Source organism: Vanellus vanellus, assembly GCF_965231255.1.
Source record: "Vanellus vanellus genome assembly, chromosome: 1".
NCBI lineage: Eukaryota > Metazoa > Chordata > Aves > Charadriiformes > Charadriidae > Vanellus > Vanellus vanellus.
In genome coordinates, this window is record NC_138905.1 from 102982710 (window position 1) to 103005546 (window position 22837).

Consider the following 22837-nt stretch of genomic DNA (forward strand, 5'->3'; position numbering starts at 1 on the left):
GCTGCTACTACTACTATTGAGATCCCAGCTGTTTTAGAGAGCATGCCTGATTTCAGAATTCCTCAAAGTAATAGTTTAATTCTTTAATTTTTTAATGAAAAGATGATAGGGTAGGATATGAGTGCTTTTTTGGAGGTTTTGTGTTTATGTATGCCACTAAACAATTCATCTTACTGATCACCTTTAGGAAGACAAAATGACAGGTTGGGTGGAGTATTTTAGAGAAGCATCCTGCTAATGTTAATGCCAGTTAACATGAAGTGGTTTTGATGATCTGTGGACAAATGTTTCATCTTGGCTGTTTTAGTTCTGCCGATATCTCAAGCGCTGATTTTTTCCATCCATCAACAGCTTTCCCCCTTTTTGAAGACACAAATATATGCGTACAGTAGAGTTTAATATTCACTAAAAAGACATATTGTCAAAATCATAACTAACGTGTTCTGAAAAATTGGATAGCTAACTTGGGGGGGCAGGGTATGAATCAAGTTCCGTATATTTAACTTTAGCATGTTAATCAGGCTATTTGAAAGAAAATGAATATTTTCCCAGGGATTAAAAGAAAATCCGGTCTTTTTGAAAATCAGGGGGTTTTGTTCATTTCAGTTCTGAGGGAAATGAAAGACTGGTAGAACTGACTGGAATTGGGCATAATGAGAGTGAATTCTGAAATGCCTTTTCAGAGCAGTTTTGTTATCTTGCCATGTAGTTTCTCTGATATTCCAATAGACACTAGAGAAAACCGTTGATAATACTGAATAGTTCTAAATTGTGATTTGAGTATGCTAAATTCTGACTATTTGTAACTTTGCACATGAAAAATTTGATTCATATGCTCAAATAAAAGCATCGCTCCAGTAAAGTGGCATAAGGCTTTTGTACAGAATGGTGAATTATGTCCAACATTTAAAACTAATCTCTCTCGTTACTTTTGTCTCTCTTCACTCTGAAGTTGTTTTTTTTTTCCATTTCTGTCATTTGGGGTGGAGAAAAAGACAGATACTACGGTTGTGTCATGGAAAATTATTGTACGATTCAGTAACATTGTACATAAAGGAATAGTAACTGACAGATGCATAGGAATTACTGTGCCATATTAGACTAATGGTGCACATAGTTCAGTACCTTTTGTCCCAGAAATAGACAGTTCTAGATGTCTGTGCATCTGGAACTGATGGCTTTGCACCTCAGCATTTAGTGTAACTGCAGCCAGCTCTGTGACAGTCCCTCTGCAGTGTCTGTCACTCAAGGAAAATACGGAACAGGCTTTACAACAGAAACAGGCGTTGTTCCACATCACTGCTGGTTCAGGGACGTGGTGAGTCTGATGCACTGTGTTTGCTTCTGGCTGCTTATGTGTATCGCTGTCTTTGCACATCCAGTAGGAGCTCATACATCTTACCTTCAATTTTATACCTAAGGCTCTCAGTGGTATCGCTCCTCACTTTAATAGCTAGCGGGCTATGCCAGAAGTTCTGGGCATCTAACAGGCTTTGCTATTTGCTCCTGTGCCCTCTCTGTCATTCTTCACATCAAGCATTTTGAGCTTGCTGATACATCAACCAACCTTCATCTTGGTAGAAATGTGGACCGTAGCTGCCAGTTACATAGTTCTGCTGGAGTTTTAAATTATGTTGCAACATTCAATTAAAGAAACTGTTAATGACTTTTGCATTTTAAAAAGATATCTAACATGTAAAATATAAAAAAAAAAAATCAAATGGGAGATGGCACAAAGACAGTTGCGGCCTGTTGGACCATATATGATGTCAGTGTCAGTTGCCTCGCCAGGGTCTTTTCACATAACAGATCATAAGCCCTTTATTTTGTTGTAAGCTCAAAGAAGAGATGGCATTTTGGGAAGACTGTCTCTCTCATGCATAGCTTGAGGTAAAGAATGAGGCGTTCTGCAACATGTAGTTCCAATTCTGTCTTTAAATGTGTGGCGAGCTGTGCTGTTGCCAGCTCTGTAGGGGATGCGAGTGTGGGTGTGGGTGGGCGAGGGGCTAAATTTCATTTCAAGGGCTGATCTCTAAACAGTTTTACAAGCTAAGCAATGTAAGCCTAATATTCTAATTCCAAGGAGACTCTTGACACTGCATAGTAAAATTGCTTATTAAATTGCAATCAAGAAAAAATAAGGAGTTAGACACTATTCAGCTGGCAGCATACAGAAAAAAAGGCTGAATTCTAATTATTTGAATAGCAGCGTTAGTCTTCTTTTACTATGGGAAAATAAAATTAGCTTGTCACTGATATCATTATTAATGTATGAGATGAGGCAGAAATACAATTTGGTTCCTAACACACCTTCTGCCCCTTCTCCCCACCCCCCAAAAGACAGAATAACCTAAAAGTAAACCAGGCTTGCTTAAGGGCTTTCTGATACAGGGAGCTGTGACAGATTTCATTGCTACAGTAGTAAAATGTAGATGGTTTGTAAATTATCTTAATTTGAAGGCGGGGCATTGTGTAAACAGTATGTATTGCATTTCTTATTTTCCCAGTTAGATCAAAATGTAAAAAGGCATGTCCAATATCAGTTACACTGTTCATTACTCTAATCAGAAACAGGAAATATATTTCCAGCTACTCTAAACCTTATGTGTTCTTTTATTATGCATGAGCAGCTATTACTACTGTTCAGTCATATACATTTCTTAAGGTAGTCATATTGCAATCTCTGCCTTTCGAATGGCTTTCAAATAAATAAAACAACTTTTTAGCATAAAAAGATATTCTGGAAACATAATTAAGTATTGAAATTTACATTTTTATGAATATAACATCTTCATACATAAGATGAATCCATTGTAAAAATTTTAGAGGTTTTGCTTCACTTTGTCATTAGAGCTAGCAGAAAAGAATTTTATCTTACATTACAACACTGAACTCATCTTATGCCCTTGAATGTGAACTGCCTTGAATTTTAAATCTGTTGTCCATTCTCATTTTCACACTCAATGAGCCACTACTGTTTCAGTACAGAAGGGATCGGTTAGTAAAGCTGTATCATGAAACTAGTTGTAGACCCTAATCAGATTCTTTAAAACTCATTTATATTTAGCCAATAGTCACAAACCTAGCTGCAAATGCTGCTCGAGATGTGACCTTTTTTTTGAGTATCATTTGGGAATACATAATAAAATTTATGAAAAGAATACACTTTAAAAAATAATTTTCTTTATCCATATTATCTTATAGACATTAAAAGTAAAACCTATAAAAATTCAACTGCCTTTTGTTTGCATGTATAGATTTCTGTTTTCCCTAAAAGTAGATATTTCATTATTAACATAAGAATTTTTGTTAAAATTTAATAAATAATAAACTATTAATAAAAGTCTCCAAATTAGAAATGTATTCTCATAGTAAATTTATTGATTCATCAGTTTTTCCTGATAAACAAAGTCTTACAGTAACACAACCATCTAAACTGGTAGACTTTTTTTTTCCTGTCATCTCCTGAGATCTGTGATAAGGAAACAAAATATGGAATTTTTCTTTTGCATCCTCCCTCAAATGTTGGTGTGGCACTCCAGAAAGGATCTTGAGTCGACATAAAGCAAAAGGCATCAGGGGGATTGCTTGGTAAGATGAGGTTCAGGCAGTGAACTGTTGTGTTGGAACAAGTGTCTCACCTTCTACATCATTTGTCAGCCAGGACTGATATGCTGATGATGAGGAAGGGCTTTTAGGGTTGTCAGGGTAGTACTTCTTGTTATACGGATCAGCAGGAATGCTTTGTACCTTTTTAAAATTTAATGTCTCCAGGTCCAAAGAAGGAGTTAAATGCCTGCCACGACCCTGTGATGCAGGATAGGAAAATATTGATTGTCCCCAAAAATCTGCAGAAGCCAGGGATCTAATGATGGAATTACATAAGTTTGGCACTAAAATGTTTAAAAATAAAGGACTAAACCTGATCCAGTAAAAAAGATAAGGCCCATAACTCTGTGGTGTGAGGAGATATTTTGAACTATATTCTGCCGTTAGACCCTAAAACTATCTGTTTTTCAGAGGTCACATCCTTTTGGTCCAATAGCCCAGCATGTACTGTACATTTAGGACACTGAATCTCTAAATCTTCCGCTGCCTGAGGAAGCTTGGACTCGCATATCCCACCAAAACACCATTGCAACCAGACTGTGAGCTCAAACATCAAATGCTCTTATCCAATTTGTTTAGAAGGTTTAACTATTCCCTGGGGAGGAGACAAGAAATTAGGCTGATCTTTCCTTGGAGAACGTCCTATCACAAATCTCTTCTGTCACTCTGTTTCCTCATTCTCATACCCAAAACCACTTGTAATTGCTTCCCAAGTGGAAGAGCTGTACCAGGAAGGGACCAAGAGCATTACACCCTGCAGTGCTGGCTAGGGCAGGCTCAGAGATGGCAGCAGGTGGGACATAAAGTCCTTCGCATCGCTGACACGCCAGAGGACTGGTCTGACCACCAGGTTATTGGATTAAGAAAAGGTGCTTGGGCAAAAATACAAAAGTGTTACCTTTACCTTACAACTGCTAAAATCAGTAGGTGGTTTGCCACTGACTTCAGCCACAACTGAGCAAGCAAAGGCTTTAAAAAAGCAGCTGCAAAAAATACAGCATACAAAGGACGTCTAAGCTACTAGCATAACTATCATACAATATAAATATTAACCTTTTTCATCAGCAGGTGAGACTCAGTGATGAGAAGTTAACTTACTGGCACATCACCACATACACAGAGCTTTGCTTTTGAACGCGTTTTGGTAGAACAAGCATCTTCTCGGTCAGTTGAAGTTAGGCCTCAACAACTCAGACTTTTTTTATATATATTCAAAACCAATTAACAGAGATTTACATACTGTTTTTTTTAACTGTGGCTTCTCTTCAATTGCCAAACGGATGTTCTAGTTCATTTCTTCTTTTGTTTCTGTGAGAAATATATAATGCCAAGCAGAATCTCATTCTGCTTGTTGAAAGCAACTACTGCTAAGTGAGCTCAGCTCTACTGACTGCCTCCTTCTACCATCTAGTGGCACCTTAAGCATACTGCGCTTTCTCTACTTATTTAGAGAGTTATATGGAGAATGGTAATAAATGTAGACTTTTGAAAAGAGAAATGTATCTGCAGAAGAAGTACTTTGTTGTGAAAAGGGAAAATAGTTTTCATACATAAACTATTTATGGGAGAAGAGAGCAGGTTCAATGGTATAAATTAATCATGTCAGAGAAAAATTCTGCATACTGTGGTCTTGCAGAGTAAGAGTAAGTCAGATTTGTTGATTGAATTCTTACAGATTTTTTTTTGTAGTAGCACTTGGATTTTAAGTTGAAAGCTGCAGAACAAAACTACTCAATATACTAAGAAAACGCCTACTAGATACACACTTGGTTTGCTATTTACCTGGGTATTTAAAGGGCACAACAAAAATTTACAAATACCATCAAGAGTGAAGAATAATAGAAAGGCTATAGTTTCCTTTCTGCTTACGTAATTTTATTACATGCTTTCGGTGTTCCAATTTGCAATAGATATTTCTATTTCATTTAAGGAAAAAGAGATTAAATGTCAGTGTACTAGGAATTTCAGGCTTGGGATGTTTTCAATCAAAAGGCATGTTCTGACTAATTATATGACTCTGAACAAACATGAATCATCTAAAATGCTTTCTGTTCTTTGAACTGAGGTGGGTTTTTTTAATCAAAGTGCTGGTTTTGGTGACTTAGACTACAAATGAAACCAAATTTTTATCAAATTCTGAAAAAGGTATATTTCTTCCTTTCCACTTGCAGCAAATTGACCCGGCAAATTGACAGAAAGCAGAATGTAGAATCTCAGCATCCAGGATATATTTTGTTTTCTTATCTTTTAAACATTTGCTCTTCTGTATTCTGGTCATATTGATAAGTTGTCAACATATTTTCCAGGGTGGAAAAATCCCCATAAGGTGGACCGCTCCTGAAGCTATAGCTTACCGGAAGTTCTCTTCGGCAAGCGATGCGTGGAGCTATGGGATTGTAATGTGGGAGGTGATGTCCTATGGTGAGAGACCATACTGGGAGATGTCCAACCAGGATGTAAGTACTGCCAAGGACTAAACTGCGAGTTGTGGAAATGTTCCTTGAAAATGATTGTCACTCCCTGCCCTGCTTTGCTTTCTCATTCACTTTCTAGGCTGGAACCTCAACTTACTTAAATCAGCATAATTCTGTCAACTTCAATGGGATAGTTAATTTATGAAACCTGAAGACCTGGCCCTCTATAAGTAAAACCTTGACTAGCTTCCTCCTGTGGATTAAAGGCATATTACAGAGAGTCAGGTTCTGATGCTGACTATACGTGGCTTTCACCCAAATCCCTGGGAATCTGCATCAGATACGCAAGCTGATGCAATTCTCAGTCAAGCTATAAATCAAAACTTGAGGGAATACTGGAACTATTCTGATTATAAAGTTGGCCTATTATCTCCAGTACAGTCTGACGGTACCCTTCAAAGGGCATACATGGTTAAATTCTAAAAGAGGTAAGCTGCCATGAGAAATGTATTTGCCAATTCTCCTTTCAAAGAATTAAATGCATTCTGTTTTCCTTAAAAACTACCTGCTATAGACTTAACCACAGTGCAGGACAACAGTCCTCCCTCATAACAAATCTATGTTTTCGTCTGATGTTTTTTGCAAAAGTTGTGGTCAAAGCCTTCCCAGTTAAAAATCTACATTTGCTTCTAGTAAAGTTGAAGACTCGTCCTAGAAAATGAAGCATGGAAAAGGGGGAAAGCTTTTTTCTCCACCACAATTTAAATTTTCGCTAATTCTCTTGTTTGATGGATCCCCATGACAGCTCAAACTGGTATACTCAGCATTCTCACCAGCCATCAATCTCGAAGTCAAAATGCAGAATATCAGCCAGCCCACTTAACCTCTCTCCTATATGAGCATAGAATACCTCTGCATTGGTTCTGAAGAGTTGACAAGACTTTTCCCAGATGGCTGATTTTATATTGTTAAGTTATTCAGCTGTTCAAGTCTGGTTGCTTGTTAAGGCTGATCAGTCTACTGGGGATAAGGATCTGAGAGAGATTTTCATTAAAAAAACATAATTTCAAAGTATTTCAGGAAGAAAATTAAAAAAAAAAAAAAACAAAAACAAACAAACCACCAAAACCACTCCAAACAGAAAAGACTAGCAGAACTAATAAAGCCTCGTTTCCTTTAGATTTGTAGTCTACAGCCTCACCAGTACTATAATCCTACTTCTCTTCAGCATGTCTCTTGTGAGTTTAGCCTTTGGAATTAGACCACCTCTCCTGTACATCATTCTCCCCTGACAATGCCTACAGCCCCCCATTCCCCTCCACACGTATACTTGCCAGCAGCCCAGCATCCTGCTGTGCTCCTTAATTAACACGGGTATGGGACAATACATGCTGTGCCTGGTTTTGAGCTATGCTTCTGTTGATTGACCAGGCAGTGGAGGCTGGTTGCCCAGCTGAAGAGAACACGCAACCACTGAGTTTAGGTAGACCTTCTTCTTCAGTGGAGGCATTATTTTAGTACTATCTGAACTGTAAACCTGTCACAGATCTACTGTGAAATAAGCAGATAAGCCCAGTAGGCTCGATTCTGTTTCCCACAGCTAGCAATCTGTTGGCATTTGAGATGCTCTAGAGTTACTCAGATCTCCATGTGTGACTGATGCAGGACATGCAGGAGACCTCAGTTCTTCTGGAGCAACAACTGAAGGTCAAGCAGGATACCTTAGGGAGTTTAAAATTGGATACCTATGCTTAGACAACTGAATTAAAGCTGCTTTTTCCCTGGGGCACAGTGTGAAATCATCTGTATACAGATTTCTCATATATTTAAGTCTCTATGGCCTACAACCAACTTTATACCTCTGCCAGCTGCTGATTCTTACACAACTTATTTCATTTGATTCAAGTGGGCCAGTAGGTTCAAAGTTAATAAAAGAGGATGAAGAGGCAGACTCCGACCAAAAATATGAGTACCCCAGCTAATTCCTTGCTTATACTGAGAGCCACTTATCAGCTCCTGAACTACCACAGCTTGCAAACACCAATTTATGGCAAACTGCCATTGTTTTCCTTAAAAAGCCCCATTGTAAGATGTGGTGGTTTAGGAGCAGATCGCTAAGGGGTTGGGACATGACTTCAGTCTTGCAATAGCAGAGGGTGCTATTCTTGAGCTAATCTCAGAAGCAAAGCTGAACACAGCCATGGCAGGATCAGCCTGTTCATCATTAGCATACTGTTGCAAAACCTGATTACTCTGCATTGCATGGAATGCACTGCATATCAAAATGCACATACAGCCTCAAATTTTCTGCCTTCCCAAACTAATAGATGCAACAGTTAGTTTCACTGTGAGCCTCAAAAAGGGGAGCCCTTTAAAAAGGGGCGATTGAACAGAACAAGAAACTGGGAAAAAGGTATGAGCAAATCACAGAATCACACAACAGCTAAGATTGAGGGACCTTTCAAGATTGTCTACTCTCACCCCACCCCTGGCTCAAGCAGGGTCAGCTAAAGCAGTTTGCTCCAGGCTGTCTCTGATTGATTTTTGAGTATCTCCGAGGATGGAGACTCTACAATCTCTCTGGGCAACCTCTGTCAGTCACCTGTGCAATAGAAAAGTCTTTGCTTACCTTTTGATGGAATTTCATGGGTTTCAGTTTACGCCCATTGCCTCTCAGCCACTCAACACACTCTGACATAGCAGTACAATGTCCACATGTGCCTTTACAAGTGAAGCTCACCGGGCAGTTACTTTTTCCCTGCCATCCCCATTAGGACTACCTGGTTGAGGGCCTGCGCTAATCATAAATGCAGCAGTGGCTCAATGTCCTTTCTGATGTTGCCCCTGTCAGTTGCCACTGGCACATTCTCTGAGCATATCAAAGGCAATAGCCTTTTGCCTGGCTTTTCTCAGCACATAGTTGGTATTTAATTTCTCCCTTCCCTCTACAGCATTCCATTCATAGCTGGATTTTTTAGAGATTAAAGAAGCCCATGAAGCCACCGATACTCCTGAACAAAGTTGACCCTACCATGGTGCCTGGCTTCTGGGCAGTGCCAGTGCTTCCAACTGCAATGTCACCTCTCTGTAACTGTGCCTCTGCCCTTCATCTGGCTAGTCTACTTATCTAGCTGCAGGTGATGGGCAGCCGGTAGTGACTGCAGATCCATGAGGTGAGGGGGAGAAGATGCTTTTTTGCTGTATCATTGTGTCCCACTGTCATGCGACCTTGTGCTACAACATGGGGATTTCAGTCTCTATTCGAGTTGTGAGTGATTTCATCTGGTATTGGGTCAACTCTCTCTGCAGAACCCAACTGTCATCATCTCTTTTACTTCTCCTGTAATCATAATCCTTCTCACAGCGGCTCCGTTACCAGCCCACCCTCTTAACTCTCCCACTGCTGTTACCACTGACTGGGAATAGGGGGAGAGAGAGACTTTCTCTCAAGTCCGTTGGGCCCCACTATTCACCTCCTGGGAAGAGGGTTTGAATGACTGGTAGGACCCTCACATAGACTCCCAAGTCGCCAGGTGAGAGTAGTGCATAACACAGACCTTCATTCCAGCTGCCTCTCCCTTTCTTTGAAGCTGGCTTCCGCCTGTCCTCTTCCCCTCTATCAGACCCTACAACGTATCTATTCAAGGCCTTGCCAGCAGTGAGAATTCATAAAGCAAGCCCTCCATTTAGACTATATTAAATATTCTGCTACAGCATGAAGATAGCAACATTTAATTACTCCTACATCCAAAATAGAAGTATCTGTTAATACAGAATAATGATGTGAGCCCTCTGGATGCTGCTTATGCTAATGATGCTGACTCCTGGGGGCCTTCCCTGCAGTTCAACAACACAAAGCACAAAGGACTCCTTTTCTCTGGAGCCCGACCCACGGGCTTTCAGTGCTGAAATGTTAACAGTGAGCACCTGTGACCTTCTAAATACATTTAGTAACTCTAAATGTCATTGGGAAATTTCAAGTTATTAGACATATTGTAAAGCTTACTTTGCTGGATATTGGGACATTTCTTTTAGTACAATGAACTACCCTGAATTCACATGAGCCTATTTTGCAGAAATAACAGGACTTTCCTAAAGGTCAGTGATACTGCACATATGGCAGGGAAAGTAACAGAGAGGGGCATGCACTAAACACATGCATAAAAGACACATTATGCAAACAACTGTTAATAAGGTCTTACACAGGTACAGTCGGAAGTTCTGCTACAACAAAATGTCTGGCAACATTAACATTACAACACTTACTGTGTTTTGATCATAATAAAACTCTTCTCTGGTTAGCAATAAAGTATTTATTGAATTGGGTGGGTTTTTCTAAAGTACCAAAAGTTTTCCAAGTATAAACTCCACAGAGCCTGGTCTATTTTTTCACATTCCATCTTACAAATTGCTTTTCTAATTAAACAACTTTGGGAAATTAATTCACTTTTTTAGACCATGGCTAAGCAAGTGCTGTTTTCAGTGGCTGCCAGTTAAATGTTCGTTTCTTACACGGATAACATAGAAGCCAATGGTATGCCCACCCCTACCCAAAGGGAGGCAATGCTAGGAGAGGTGAGCTCAGCGCCGCCTGACGCGGTGCCTATTTGCCACGTGAACACATCTTCAGTCAGATGAACAGTGGGGCTGAACTGAGTCTACCAAGGATCTCTTGTCTGACCACTCAGTCCCAGCAATCAAATCACGAGGAGCCAGCACAGGTAGCACGGAGTCCGAGCTGATGCAAAGAGTAGTGTTAAACTCGTACCTCCCACCTAAATAAACCCAGTCTGATTTTCAGAGACTACAACTGTTCACAAGTACCCACCAGGTCAGTGCAAGCCAGAAAGACTCAACACCGCTGCAAATCTAGCATCCTCTATTTACATTCCTAAGCAGGGATTTGGAAGCTGAACTTTAGGCAACTAAGTTTGAAAATGCCTCTCATCAATTTTTTAATACTGTAGACGGTGTAATGTAGAGGCTTGAAAATGTTATTAACTTTGAGAAACATTCTTGTTTAAGTAAATAACCATTTTATTATTGTGGTAAGTCACTTCAGACCTGTGTTGGTGCTGATTAATGCACTTAGATGTGTGGCAGGCACCAGAGGTGTCCATTAATTAGGGCTGCTGCACAGTCTGTCATGTCTTATTGCTTAATTAATAAACATTAGCTAAGATATTGAACTTTCCAAGGAAACTAGTGTACTGATGAACAGATTGTGCAAAGAGCCTGGCTTGCTAATGTTCATGTGAGGAAAGGAAGATTTATATTCCATGCATTTGGTTTGTAGAACAGCTGTGAGTGAAGTCTACTGGGACACCTGTTAGAGGCCACTGTATAAATTAATGCATGTTGCAGAACTACAGTATTCAAAAAAAAAAAAAAAAGAATATTTAATGGATTGTAATCAGTATGCAAGAAAAATACTGTAGCAAACATAATAAAAGTCCTTACGCTTACGAAAGTTTCTTCTAATAGTAAAAATGACTTACCCTAATATAGTTCTTTCAACCCGTACTTATCAAAACACTTGGCAGGCACCTGGGATTGGCTCCGTACCATGAGGCAGGAGCAGCTGCCTCTCCCTCCTGGTAGATTTTTCAGATGTCAGCAGGACACAGGGACAACGTCCCTCTGGACTTTCTTCTGTCTCAGTCACATTAAAAAATCTGTCAGTTATCTTTTGAAAGCAAAAATCTATGTTACTGTTAATAATGAAACTATCAGAAAGATTACAGCTTAATTTTCAGATGCCATTTTTGCCAATTTCAAATTATTTTGAAACTAAAAATGCGTAAGTTTTATGTGGAAGGCCATAAAATATTTTTCAGATAATTTTGATGGCACAATTAATATTTAATATTAACTCTGTCTTCAACCCTTACAGCTATTTCTAACATCAAAGAGAAATGAAAAATGTATTTAACAGGCTCCAGTGTTTAATATCATCTGTGTACAAAAATATATAAAAAGAATGGTCCTCTTTATAAACATAAAAGCCTGAGCATTAAAAACCATGGAAATGATTAGCTATGTCAACTGTAAAAAATATTCCTTTTCCCTTAGAGTTTATATCCTCACCTGCCAAAAAGCATTACTTGTAAACATACACCCTGCCCAATTTACTCACCTTAATGCTGACCCACAAGACCTTCTAATGAGTTCCAAACTTAGTCATTGCTGAAAAGAAACCTACAGCCTCTTTCTCAGCGTCTGATGGCAGCACAGCATATTTGCACGTTTTCTTCCTTTTGATACCCGTCAAGTGTTCGTCACAAAACTAGAACCAGAGAGCAGTAATCAGCCTTTGTTGTTAGCAGACAACATTGTATGTATCAAAACTAAGCTAATACTCCTGTTCTTTCAGGTTGAAATAGATGGGACATTGATTTGCGAACGTGGAAAGAGTTGTGCTGATTGCTAGAGCTGTTGCTGTATCCTTCTTGTAGATACAGACGTTTAGACCATTTCACTATTAATGTGGTGCTTTTTAAACCTTAAACTGGCAAGGAAAAAGGAATTTAAAATATGTTAACATATATAATCTTTACATATTATACAATATATAATTCTGTATTATCAAGAAAAATGTAATACTTCTTCCCTTTGAGATATATGGATATCTAATTCCTCTGTGCAGAGACAGGTGCTATGCGAGCAGCAAAGTGGGAGCTAAAATAAATAAATAAGGAACTAAAAAGCTCTAATTCTTCCTTTGAGACTTGATTCCCACTGCAGTATTAGACATCACCTCTTCACTCTTGCTTCTTAGACTCTAAAAATAATACTTGCCTCACAAGGGATACTAATGAGGCAATATTTGCATTTTATTTTTAAAATGTGCTGGTATTAATGAGAAATTATAATTATTCCAGTACCAGCTGGCATTTCTCTTCATACTGAAATGTTCCTTTTGAACAAGAGAGGAAACAAAATGCACTGTAACTTCTTTTCCAAAGTTATACTAAAATAGAGCATGTCAGAGAAAATATAATGTCTGGAAAATTGTGGTTGCTTTTGTTTTTTCCCTGAGCAATTTATTTCAGAAAAGCTTCATCAGCTCTGTATTGTTGTGTTATGCGAGTGCTGTATGTCTCATAAAAGTAGAGAAGCATTCCCTTGGCCTTAAAAACAAAATACGTTTCAGAAAGCCACCATTTACAATAGGTACAGTTAAATGTGAAGACTATGATACCTGCATTTTGGGGCTGCTGAAGATTGCCTCTTCAGTGACAATTATCAACTAAGCTATACCCCACAGCGTAACAAGTACCTATGTCTTATGAAGCCACTTTGGACAGAATGCTTGAGATACACGAGTTTTGACAGTTTTGTGAATAACATTTCATGCACGGGGGGTTGAATTTCCCCCATCCTGAATCTGCAGCGGGAGCAATCTGGGGGGCATATTCATCGTTAGGAGGCAAGGCTTTGGAGCAAATATTTGTCTGGCAATCTGATGGGTTTTTTTCCTATAGCAGCCATTTCGGTAGCCTGAATTTTGGACCATTTAAGTAAACCCCAGGGAGATAAACAAGTCACCAGAAAGGCAGGTGGAAGGATTATCATAATGACATACCATTTACTGCTAGATATCATTTCTGTATGTGCGTGGCCGGTCCTGTCTGCACATATATGATCTGTCGGTACTCACAGGTGCACAAAATTCAGAGATCCCTATGGCAAGTAATGCTGCCTTTGGAGCAGCCTGTACTTCCCAGTGCTGTTGCCGATAGGTCTGAAATTTCCCCCGTGCAAATCCAATTCCCTGCCGCATTGCAAACACTTGTGTTTCATGCATAGGTGTCTCTGCCAGGATACAAGAGGGCTATACACTGTAGGACCAAGTCACCTCATTTTATAAAACTCAGACACCCCGCTGTGTACAGCTCCAAGAGTCTTGTTCCGTTTTCTGCCATGCCACGAAGGGGAGCTAAGATCCTAATGTAGCTTCATTACTCTTATTTACTTGCATAATGCTTGCAGCATAAGCATTAGGCATTGCCAACAACATTAATTCAGAATTCAAAAAGAGAACGGGGATATATTCCAGAATAATAAGACTGAATATATTGAAGCTACAGCTAGTGCTATAAAACATTGATTTGCTGTAAACAGTTTAATGTACCCCCTTCCAGCTGCATTAATATTTCTGCAGCACGTACATACATCTATGTGAAAACAATAAATGTCTCCTTAAAGCAGAGTGGGTATAAATGCAGTAGGTATGTTTCTCCTAAGTGCACTGTGTTATTATAAATGTTGTGTACAATCATTTGCACTTTAGAGAACATTTAGCACTGGCTGGAGTTTTATGTGGAAGGACTGGTCTTTTTCCTAGCTTTGTTTTTGATCAACAGCTTATTCTTTCCATTCTTTTATATACAAGAAATCCTGACTGTGCAATTTCTGTCATCGTCCCCACTGCTACCACCACTCATTGCAAAACATAGTAACCTTTCCTCTTGCTTTTTAAATCTGGCATAGAATGAATCCAGCCAGCTTTTCATGGACCTTAACTATATTTGCTACCTCCCATCACGCAGGGCTACTAATGTCCTTTTCAGACCATGTTTTTTGTTACCAGTGTTACTAAAAACAAGCCTCCCTTCAACTCTGATCAAATGTAATTTTTCATACATGTGATTTATATGTGACATCAAATCTGTTTCTTCCCAAATCTTGACCAAAGACATTTTCCACATCTGCTGAATCTGAAAGTATTACTCCCTTTAAGGCATAGGGTAACACCATCATTTTATTAACTTTTGTTTAGCCATAAGCAGCTTGGACATCCAGGTTTCTGAGAGAGGCTGTGCAAAATAATTTTGTGCTTCGCTGTAACTCAGTGTGTGGGACGTTTCCAGAATTAATCACACTCTAACAATCAGCAGAAATGTATTATCACCAAGTACATTTTCCAGGCGCTGCAATGTGTATTTGTAGTGCTTGAGTGCATCGTGACACTGCCATACGCCAACACTTTGTCAGGATGCAAATACTAGAGCATCCCAGGATGCAGTGGCCATACAAGGTTGGTTTGTGGCCCTGTGACTCCGTTCAGTCCAACATCGACCTGCAGGCACATTGAAAAAGATAGTGATACTCGTTAGCTCTTTCCTCTCCTCCTCCTCTTTTGGCTGTTTGAAGAGGATGGCCGACGAGCCTAAAAAAGTGCCTGCTCCACTTCATACGCCTACAAAATACTTCACGTCTCCTCTGGTCACGCTCCTGTCAGTCCCAAATCCCGGCATGAAGCCCCAGCAATGCTTAAAGTGAGGGTGGCTGTGCCATTAATTGTTATCACTGGTTTCTAATTGTCAAATTTACACTGTCCTTTCAGCACTTAACTCTAATGCCCAGTAATCACATGCATTGCACTTCTTTAGGTGATACTGTCTATTGAAGAAGGCTACAGGCTTCCAGCCCCCATGGGCTGCCCGGCTTCTCTTCACCAACTAATGCTTCACTGCTGGCAAAAGGAGAGGAACCACCGTCCAAAATTTGGTGACATTGTCAGCTTCCTAGACAAACTGATCCGCAATCCGAGCACCCTTCATACCCTAGTGGAGGACATACTTGTGTAAGACTCTCTTTGGTACTTTTTTGGGTACAACACACGGGAGCTATAAGTAGATATTTTAGGGTGATATAGTAGGGGTGGGAGGGAGCCACAAAGTTCTGAATTCACAAAGTTATGTGGGTTCAAATAACTTTAAGCCCCTTTTTAGGTTTGCTTTATTGTTAACAAACTGTTGTATAAGGGTTTTTTTCTAAAGTTATGCAGATTATATTAGGCATTTTTCTTCTTTTCTTTTTTTTTGTCTGAGCTCTGTTTGTGCACTGTATACCCTTAATCTTTGTGAATCTCTTTGTTCTTTTTTTTTTTTTGGTGCTTTTCCTATGTGCTTTTTTTCATTGTAATTTTTTTCTCTATTCAAGACCCTCTCTCTCCGTATGACAGTCAAGCACTTTCTGAACTGCCTCAGAGTAATTTCCTGCAGAAAGTAGTTGTGTTTTAGCTTGCTAAATCTTTATTTATCTGCAGAAGAATGGCAACAGTAACCAAATAAGAGATTATGCTATTACCATTCCACAACAAATTCTTGATGGTGTTGCCCAAAGGTTTTTCCATTAATAATGTTACAGAAATGAATGCAGCTACAGGAGAAGCAAGGTTGTGGTGGAGGAATTTGACAATTTTTGTAGGATTATTGATCCAGCTGTCCCTGGATATCAGCTGAAATCAGTGAAGGTCCAGGTGGCCTCACTCTCTTCACGAGCTGAAATTCACCTTAAGATAAAGGTGCTCTCACGGAGACCCCCCCTGGCTTTATAAGGGGTTCTCCATGCCTGGATAGGTTTTGCTGGGCGCCTCAGTGGGTTAAGAGGTTTTTGATATGGTTCGGAGAAAGGCTGAGCAACAGGGCAAAGACTGAGGCTAGTGTCTTGCTGTGGGAAAGGCTGAATGGAGAGGTTACTAGGAAAACCTAGACTTAGGTCTACAGCCATTTCATCTACCGCAGACTTCTTGGATTTAGTGCCCATGCACTAGACTTAGTGGTCTCTATGTGTATGTGTATATAGATACATATATATGACTTGCTACTGGCATCACTTTATTTAGCATCAGACTAATGCATTTTTATCTATTATTTTAAAACTTTACTTAAGATCTAAAAACTTATGCCTGTTTTCTTGCAGTTGAGCTCTAATTGAGCTCACCTGCTTGGGAAAGTTTTTTCATTCATTTGGGAATGCTTGATGCAGTCAATCCGAATGATTGTTGTGTTATTGTTAACTTGCGAGGTCAGCAGTTATTCTATAGAATCATACAATCATAGAGTAATTCAAGTTGGAAGGAACCTTGGTGGGTTTTTAATTGAGGCTTGTGCTTAACAGTGTTCCCCTGTCCTTCAGTTTCTCTGTTATTTTGATAATATGGTTGGAAATCAGTGTTTAACGTATTTTAATATGTGTGGTTGAAACTCAGTATGTTGAGATACTAGGGTGTGTTGCTTCCTACATTCTACATAAGTCATATTCCATCAGTTAATGTTGGCTGGCTTTTGCCGTCTAAATTTTCATTTTAAATAAATTAGATCTTTCTCCTAAAAGCTGTCATAAGGCTTTTATAAACAGCAGTGTCTTTTTTCTGCATTCTGTTCCTACAGTTTCTCTACACAAAAAATACAAAGTCAATGGAAGTTGTGAGCCCTGGAAATATATGCCCCAAAATTGGAATCTTCCTTTTCCGTCTTTCTGTTTCAGTTGTGGTATTAGGGGAAAGAACTGAAACAGAAATGTGACTAAATTAGTGCCTTTATTTTTATTTGCTGCTCTGTATAATTCTATGTAAAAGCAAAGATATAAAATTTTATTCCTTTTTACTTTTTGTAGGGTTAGTTTTAGGTTTTGAACAATGTAATCAAAGCGTTCCCGCTGCATAATGGTATAGCAATAAGGAGCCATTTGGGTTTGGGTTTTTTTTGTAGATAAATGTAAAAATCATTTCACAGTGTTTTAATATTTTTAAATTGCATCTCATGTTAAATTTTGTTTGTCTTCTACTTTGACTACTGTATTTACAAATTGTTATCATCCTGAACACATAAGATCTGTAAAGAAACACTCTGTGGGAACGAAAATAAGAGTAGTGGGAGAGATCTGTTCCTCAGTTTGTTACTGAGCTGCAGTGCTTTAAAAAAATGTATTGTCTAAGTAGTGCAACTTGGCAGACTGACATGATTTTTAAGTTTTATACAATGGGTTAAAGAGATCCTCAGCTAAGATCTGACCTTTACAGCTCAGGCTTCTCTCTCTTTCCTTCTGCCTTTTATTAAAAAGCAATGTCTACCAGAGTAAATCGTGTCATATTGTGTATTGCCTTGGTAACCTTTGCATTTTGTTTTTACAGAATGCCAGATTCACCTGGTGAAGTTCCAGAATATCCTTTGTTTGTTTCAGTCAGTGACTGGCTGGACTCCATAAAAATGGGTCAGTATAAAAATAACTTCATGGCAGCAGGTTTCACTACTTTGGATATGGTTTCAAGAATGACTATTGAGTAAGTATGTAGTCTGTTATCCCTACAGTGACTAATCAATCTGAATTTCTTTGGGTGCTGCAGGGATGTAATTATCATGATGTATGGAACACTGCTTTCATTTCCTTTCCTACCTAAGCTAATAAAAGACAAATACAGTATTTTACCAAAACAGTGCAGGAGAAAGGTGTGATTAAGAGACCAAGAACTGTCAGTTTCGTTCTGTGAGTCTACCAAACACTGCCAAAGGTCAGGCATAGAACATCCTTAAATGTTTCTTGGGGAAGTAGCTTTGATCTAGACCACTGAAATCAGTGGCAAAAATCTTGTCTTACTTTGCTGTGAAAATCATCAAGCCCATGTCGGTCCTCATGTGGAAGTTGTTCCACATGCTGCTGCCATTTTTCAGCCATCTCTGACTCCCCTCTATCATTTTTAAATGTAAGCACTGCACCCAGTATATAAGGGATTGGGCAAACTATAGATTAATAAGGTAGCATAATGATACGATCTACTTTGTTCTCTGTTCCTTTCCCATTAATTCCTAATCTTTTATTTGATGCTGGGGCTATCTGTATTCATAATGGTAACAGTCAGTTAAGACTCAGTAATTTTACAGGTGCAGTTAGGACTGCTTTTCTCCCGTGTGTATCACTTTACATTCACCTACATTGAATTTCGTCTGCTGCTTTATGCCATAGTCACTTAGTCTTATGAGATCCTTCTATAACTCTTCACGGCTGGCCTATTCCCGTACTGCCCTGAACAATTCAGTCTCACCAACTGACTTGTTCACCCCTGTGCTCACCTGTTTTTCCAGGCCATTTACTGATTTGTTGAACAGTAATGTTCGGCATTACGCCGGCATAGGTCCCTGCAGGTTTCCATTGATCACTACATTGTAAAACCTGACAACTTGTTCCTAACCTCCTGCCTTTAAACCAGTTATTTAGTCATGCAAATACCTTCTTATCCCATAGCTCCTTATTTTCCTTATAAAGCTTTGATGAAGATTCTTCTCTAAAGCTTTTGGAAATCCAAGTAGGGTGTATCAAATGGATCGCCTTCATCCATATGTATGCTGACTCCTCCACTGGAAACAAATAATTTTATAAAATAGGACTTCTCTTTGCAACAGCCATAGTGATTCAAGTAGATCGTTTATCCAAGCATCCAGTAATTCCGTACTTTACTGTATATTCCATTATGCCCTGTAATGATTTCAGGCTCACAGGTCTGTAGTTCCCCAGATCTCCCCTGGAAACTTATTTTGCCTGGCACCACTCTCCATGCCTCAGGCACCAAGAAATTTTTAAGCAAGTGGAACAGAGCTGAAACCTTCCTCTCTCACATCCCTGTTAGTAATCCCACAACTTCATCCTTGAACTCTTTTAAAACTCTTGGCTAAACATAGTCTTGTTCTGGAGGTGGGTTGTTGCTTGTTTTTTTCAGTTTGTCCTATAACCTCTCCTGCAGTCACTTCAACTTCAGACAGATCCTCTGACAAGTACTCCATAAAGGTTCTGGCATGGGATTCACTTCAATTTCTTCCACAGTGAATATCAACTCTAGTAATTGGTTTAGTCCTCCGCCAGTGGCCAGTCTTTCAGTGGTCTTTTGTACCCAAATCATCATTAGACTCTACAGACACTCTGGCAGGCTTCTTGTACCCCAGTGAGCTTGCAAAAAGATTTATCATCAGTTTTATTATTAGGTGTCTGGTTGTTCCCCCAGTTCTTCTTTAGCCTGCCTTGCTGTGTTTTTACAGATAATCTGCCGAAAGTTATCATCCTTTCTAGTTCTTTCTTTTTTTAGATACCAGTTCAGCTTTTTGAAAGATGCCTTCTTTCTTCAGATGACCTTCGTTACCCTAGGCCTGCTGGCTTCTTTCTGAGCTTTATCAGGCCTTCCTTGATAATGGCTATGCATTGTTCCTGCATTTCTAATACCAGTCTCCCCTGTAAAGGTTTATTCTTTTAGCTGGCTCTTTTTAGCTTCTAAAAAGCTCAGTATTTTTGCATAGTCCCTGCTGACCTTAAGTGCTGTGCATCATCCCCTACGTGGATGTTAAGCCCAAGTATATAACAGCTGCTGCTATCCAGTGGCTCTTCATCTGGAGGATACAGAGCTGGGTATCTTGAACTGCAAATGTGAAACTCAGAAAGGTCATGCCTCATCCCATGGGCTCCTTTACTAGCTATATTGTTAAACAATTTTTTAGGGTATCTAAACAGGTGATGTCTATGCGATGTCCCAGTGTGGGATTTGGACAATTGACAGGGCTTATCTGAAGTTTCCTGCCCTCTCCACCTCTGTGATCTTTCTCAGCATATTGCGGTTGGTGATGTTTAGAGAACAACTGAACTAGTGGATTGTGCTGGATGCTGAGGGCTGTTAACTTCATTCCTGCCAAAAATTCAGGCTCTGTGGGTGAGCTACCTGCTCTGGGTTGCAGGTCTAGATAAGATGAAGGGAAACCAGGAGGGAAATCTGGGTTGAGCTGGAAGATTTGATATTATTCTGATCTTTAGAACATCTCTCACCACTATTCCCCAAATCATCAGAAACACAGCCTCTGTTATTTCAGTCTCACACTCACTCTTGCAGTTCTATCAGCCCAGTTCCTTTGCAAGTATGAGTGGGAAACATTTGCTACTAACACATTACTAAAACTGGGCTATTAGAACCCACCTCTTATGTTCTTCCTCAAGATTTGGAAAAATTACTTGACTGTATCACAACAGATACCACTCCTCTAAGATTTTTTTTATTTTTTTTTTTCTTAAATGACCGTCTTTAAAAACTTGGAATTGACAGGTGCAACTTGACTTGAGCTTGTTGACTTGAACATTTGTAGCTTTCTTATATGTCCCGCTCAGGAAGGTAAACTGCCCTGAAGCAGAGCATACATTTAGAGTCTTTTGTGTGGAAGAGGCTTTACTTTGCTTGCATCCAAGATGAAACTTTTTATCTTACAGTGACATTAGAAGAATTGGAGTTGTACTCATTGGACACCAGAGACGAATAGTCAGCAGTTTACAGACTTTGCGGTTACAGATGATGCACATACAGGAGAAAGGATTTCATGTATGAAAATACTAGAATCAACTGTGTTTTGTGCCTCAGCATTTCTAAAATGGAAAAATATTCTCATTCTTCCCTTCTGCTCTTCCCAACTTCAAGAACTGCAGTTTCCTCTTCAGACTATAAAAGTACTTCTATGTTAATGCTTCCAAACTGGAATTTTTAATCACACTGCATAGCTCCTCCGCCAGTTACCTGCCGATAAAATCCTGGCCTACTGCAAGACTCTTGCTACACATTGATGAATAACTCAGCATGGATGTGTAACTTTGTATAACAGTATTTGGGAAACTTTCATGAACTTACTTGAAAGTAGTAATCTATTTGGCCTGGTGTGGCTTCTTTATTGATGTATTTAGAGTTTGCTGGTAGATCAAAAGTATTTGACTTCTTTCATGTTCTGTGACCATGTAACTTCCAATACCAAATGTGCAATCAAGAAGTTTGACATAAATATTTATTTTATCTCTCAATTAAATCCAAATGTATGGATTCTATCACTATATTACTTTATAACAGTTTGAATGCTGGTACGCTGGTGCCTCAAAACCTTAGTATTGTTTGCAGAAATGACTGATGATTTTATGTAGCGAGTTTTCATTGTGTGAATAATTGGGAGGATAGTGAGAGTTTGAAATCTTAAGGTCCTTGATTTTTAATTACTTTAGCACTCGACACTTTTTATGCTTTACATTTTAGATTAGGTTGGAAGATGTGTTCATCCTTGGGATTCTTCACTACCCTAAACCTTCTGGTTTTTTGTAACACTCAGCATTTGCTTCTACTATGTGGCAAATCATCACTGGAAAACTGATTGTAATGTTTCCGTAACCATGTGTCAAACATGGTTGTCAGCTATATTCTGGCCACATAGACTTCAGAACGCTTTCTGTTCCAAAAATGCAGGAACAGCCTCCGCTGCTTGAACTAAGCATAATTTCCACCAGTGGTAGTAGACCTTAGAGGGCCAGCCGTCAGTGGGGTGGTGTGCTTATTCCCATGGGAGCAGGCCGGCCATACGCTCCTCCAGTTAAGGGCAGTGGTACAACCACCAACTAATGCTGGAAGTTACACGCTGCAGTATTCGGTTATCTTGTACATAGGCAGAAAAGGAGATGTAGGACAGCAGTGTAATAATATGTTGCCTTGAGTCTACTTCTAACTGCTTTTAGAAGTAAAAAGCAGACTGCTGAAATGGAGCTCTGGTTACTACAGGCTAGATCTTCATTTAGTACAGATATCTAAATGACATCAAAGTCAACTGTCTTTAGAACTCTTCAATAGCCATATTTACATGCAAGAAAATGGCTGCAAAGGCCTAACATAATATTTGTACCTCTCTAAGACTTACAGCTTTCATGTTTTGTTCAGACAACGTACACAGACTTGCTGGGCTACATTTCCAAACTTTTGCATGGGATATGCGCTACTGGGAACAGGGGAACCAGCGCATGTCTGCATGCTGTAGAAGTCACGCAGATCTACATGCATGTTACATGTAAACTGGGTGCAGATGCTTTTGTTGATTTATACATAGTTTGGAGGATGTTTTTGAGTTACGTGGCATTCCAATATACTCAAGCATTACAACTCTTCCGTTAAAATGTGCATTTGGGTAATTAATATAATATATGTGTATATCAAAATTAACTAACTACTTTATGTAATCATAATGATA

At 39.2% G+C, this 22837-nt stretch overlaps 1 protein-coding gene across 2 annotated transcripts in view; it reads left to right on the forward strand.

Annotated features, from left to right (window-relative positions):
• The window catches only part of EPHA6 (EPH receptor A6), a gene marked incomplete at both ends in the record, with an annotated part of 507217 nt that extends 486049 nt beyond the window's left edge, over positions 1–21168 (forward strand). For both annotated transcript variants that reach the window (XM_082483352.1, XM_082483353.1), the window contains 4 exons: positions 5916–6065; positions 15419–15612; positions 17947–18096; positions 21054–21168. In XM_082483352.1, coding sequence (XP_082339478.1) covers positions 5916–6065; positions 15419–15612; positions 17947–18096; positions 21054–21168 — 609 coding nt within the window. The remainder of the gene's footprint in view (positions 1–5915; positions 6066–15418; positions 15613–17946; positions 18097–21053) is intronic.
• Between the last annotated feature and the right edge of the window lie 1669 nt (positions 21169–22837).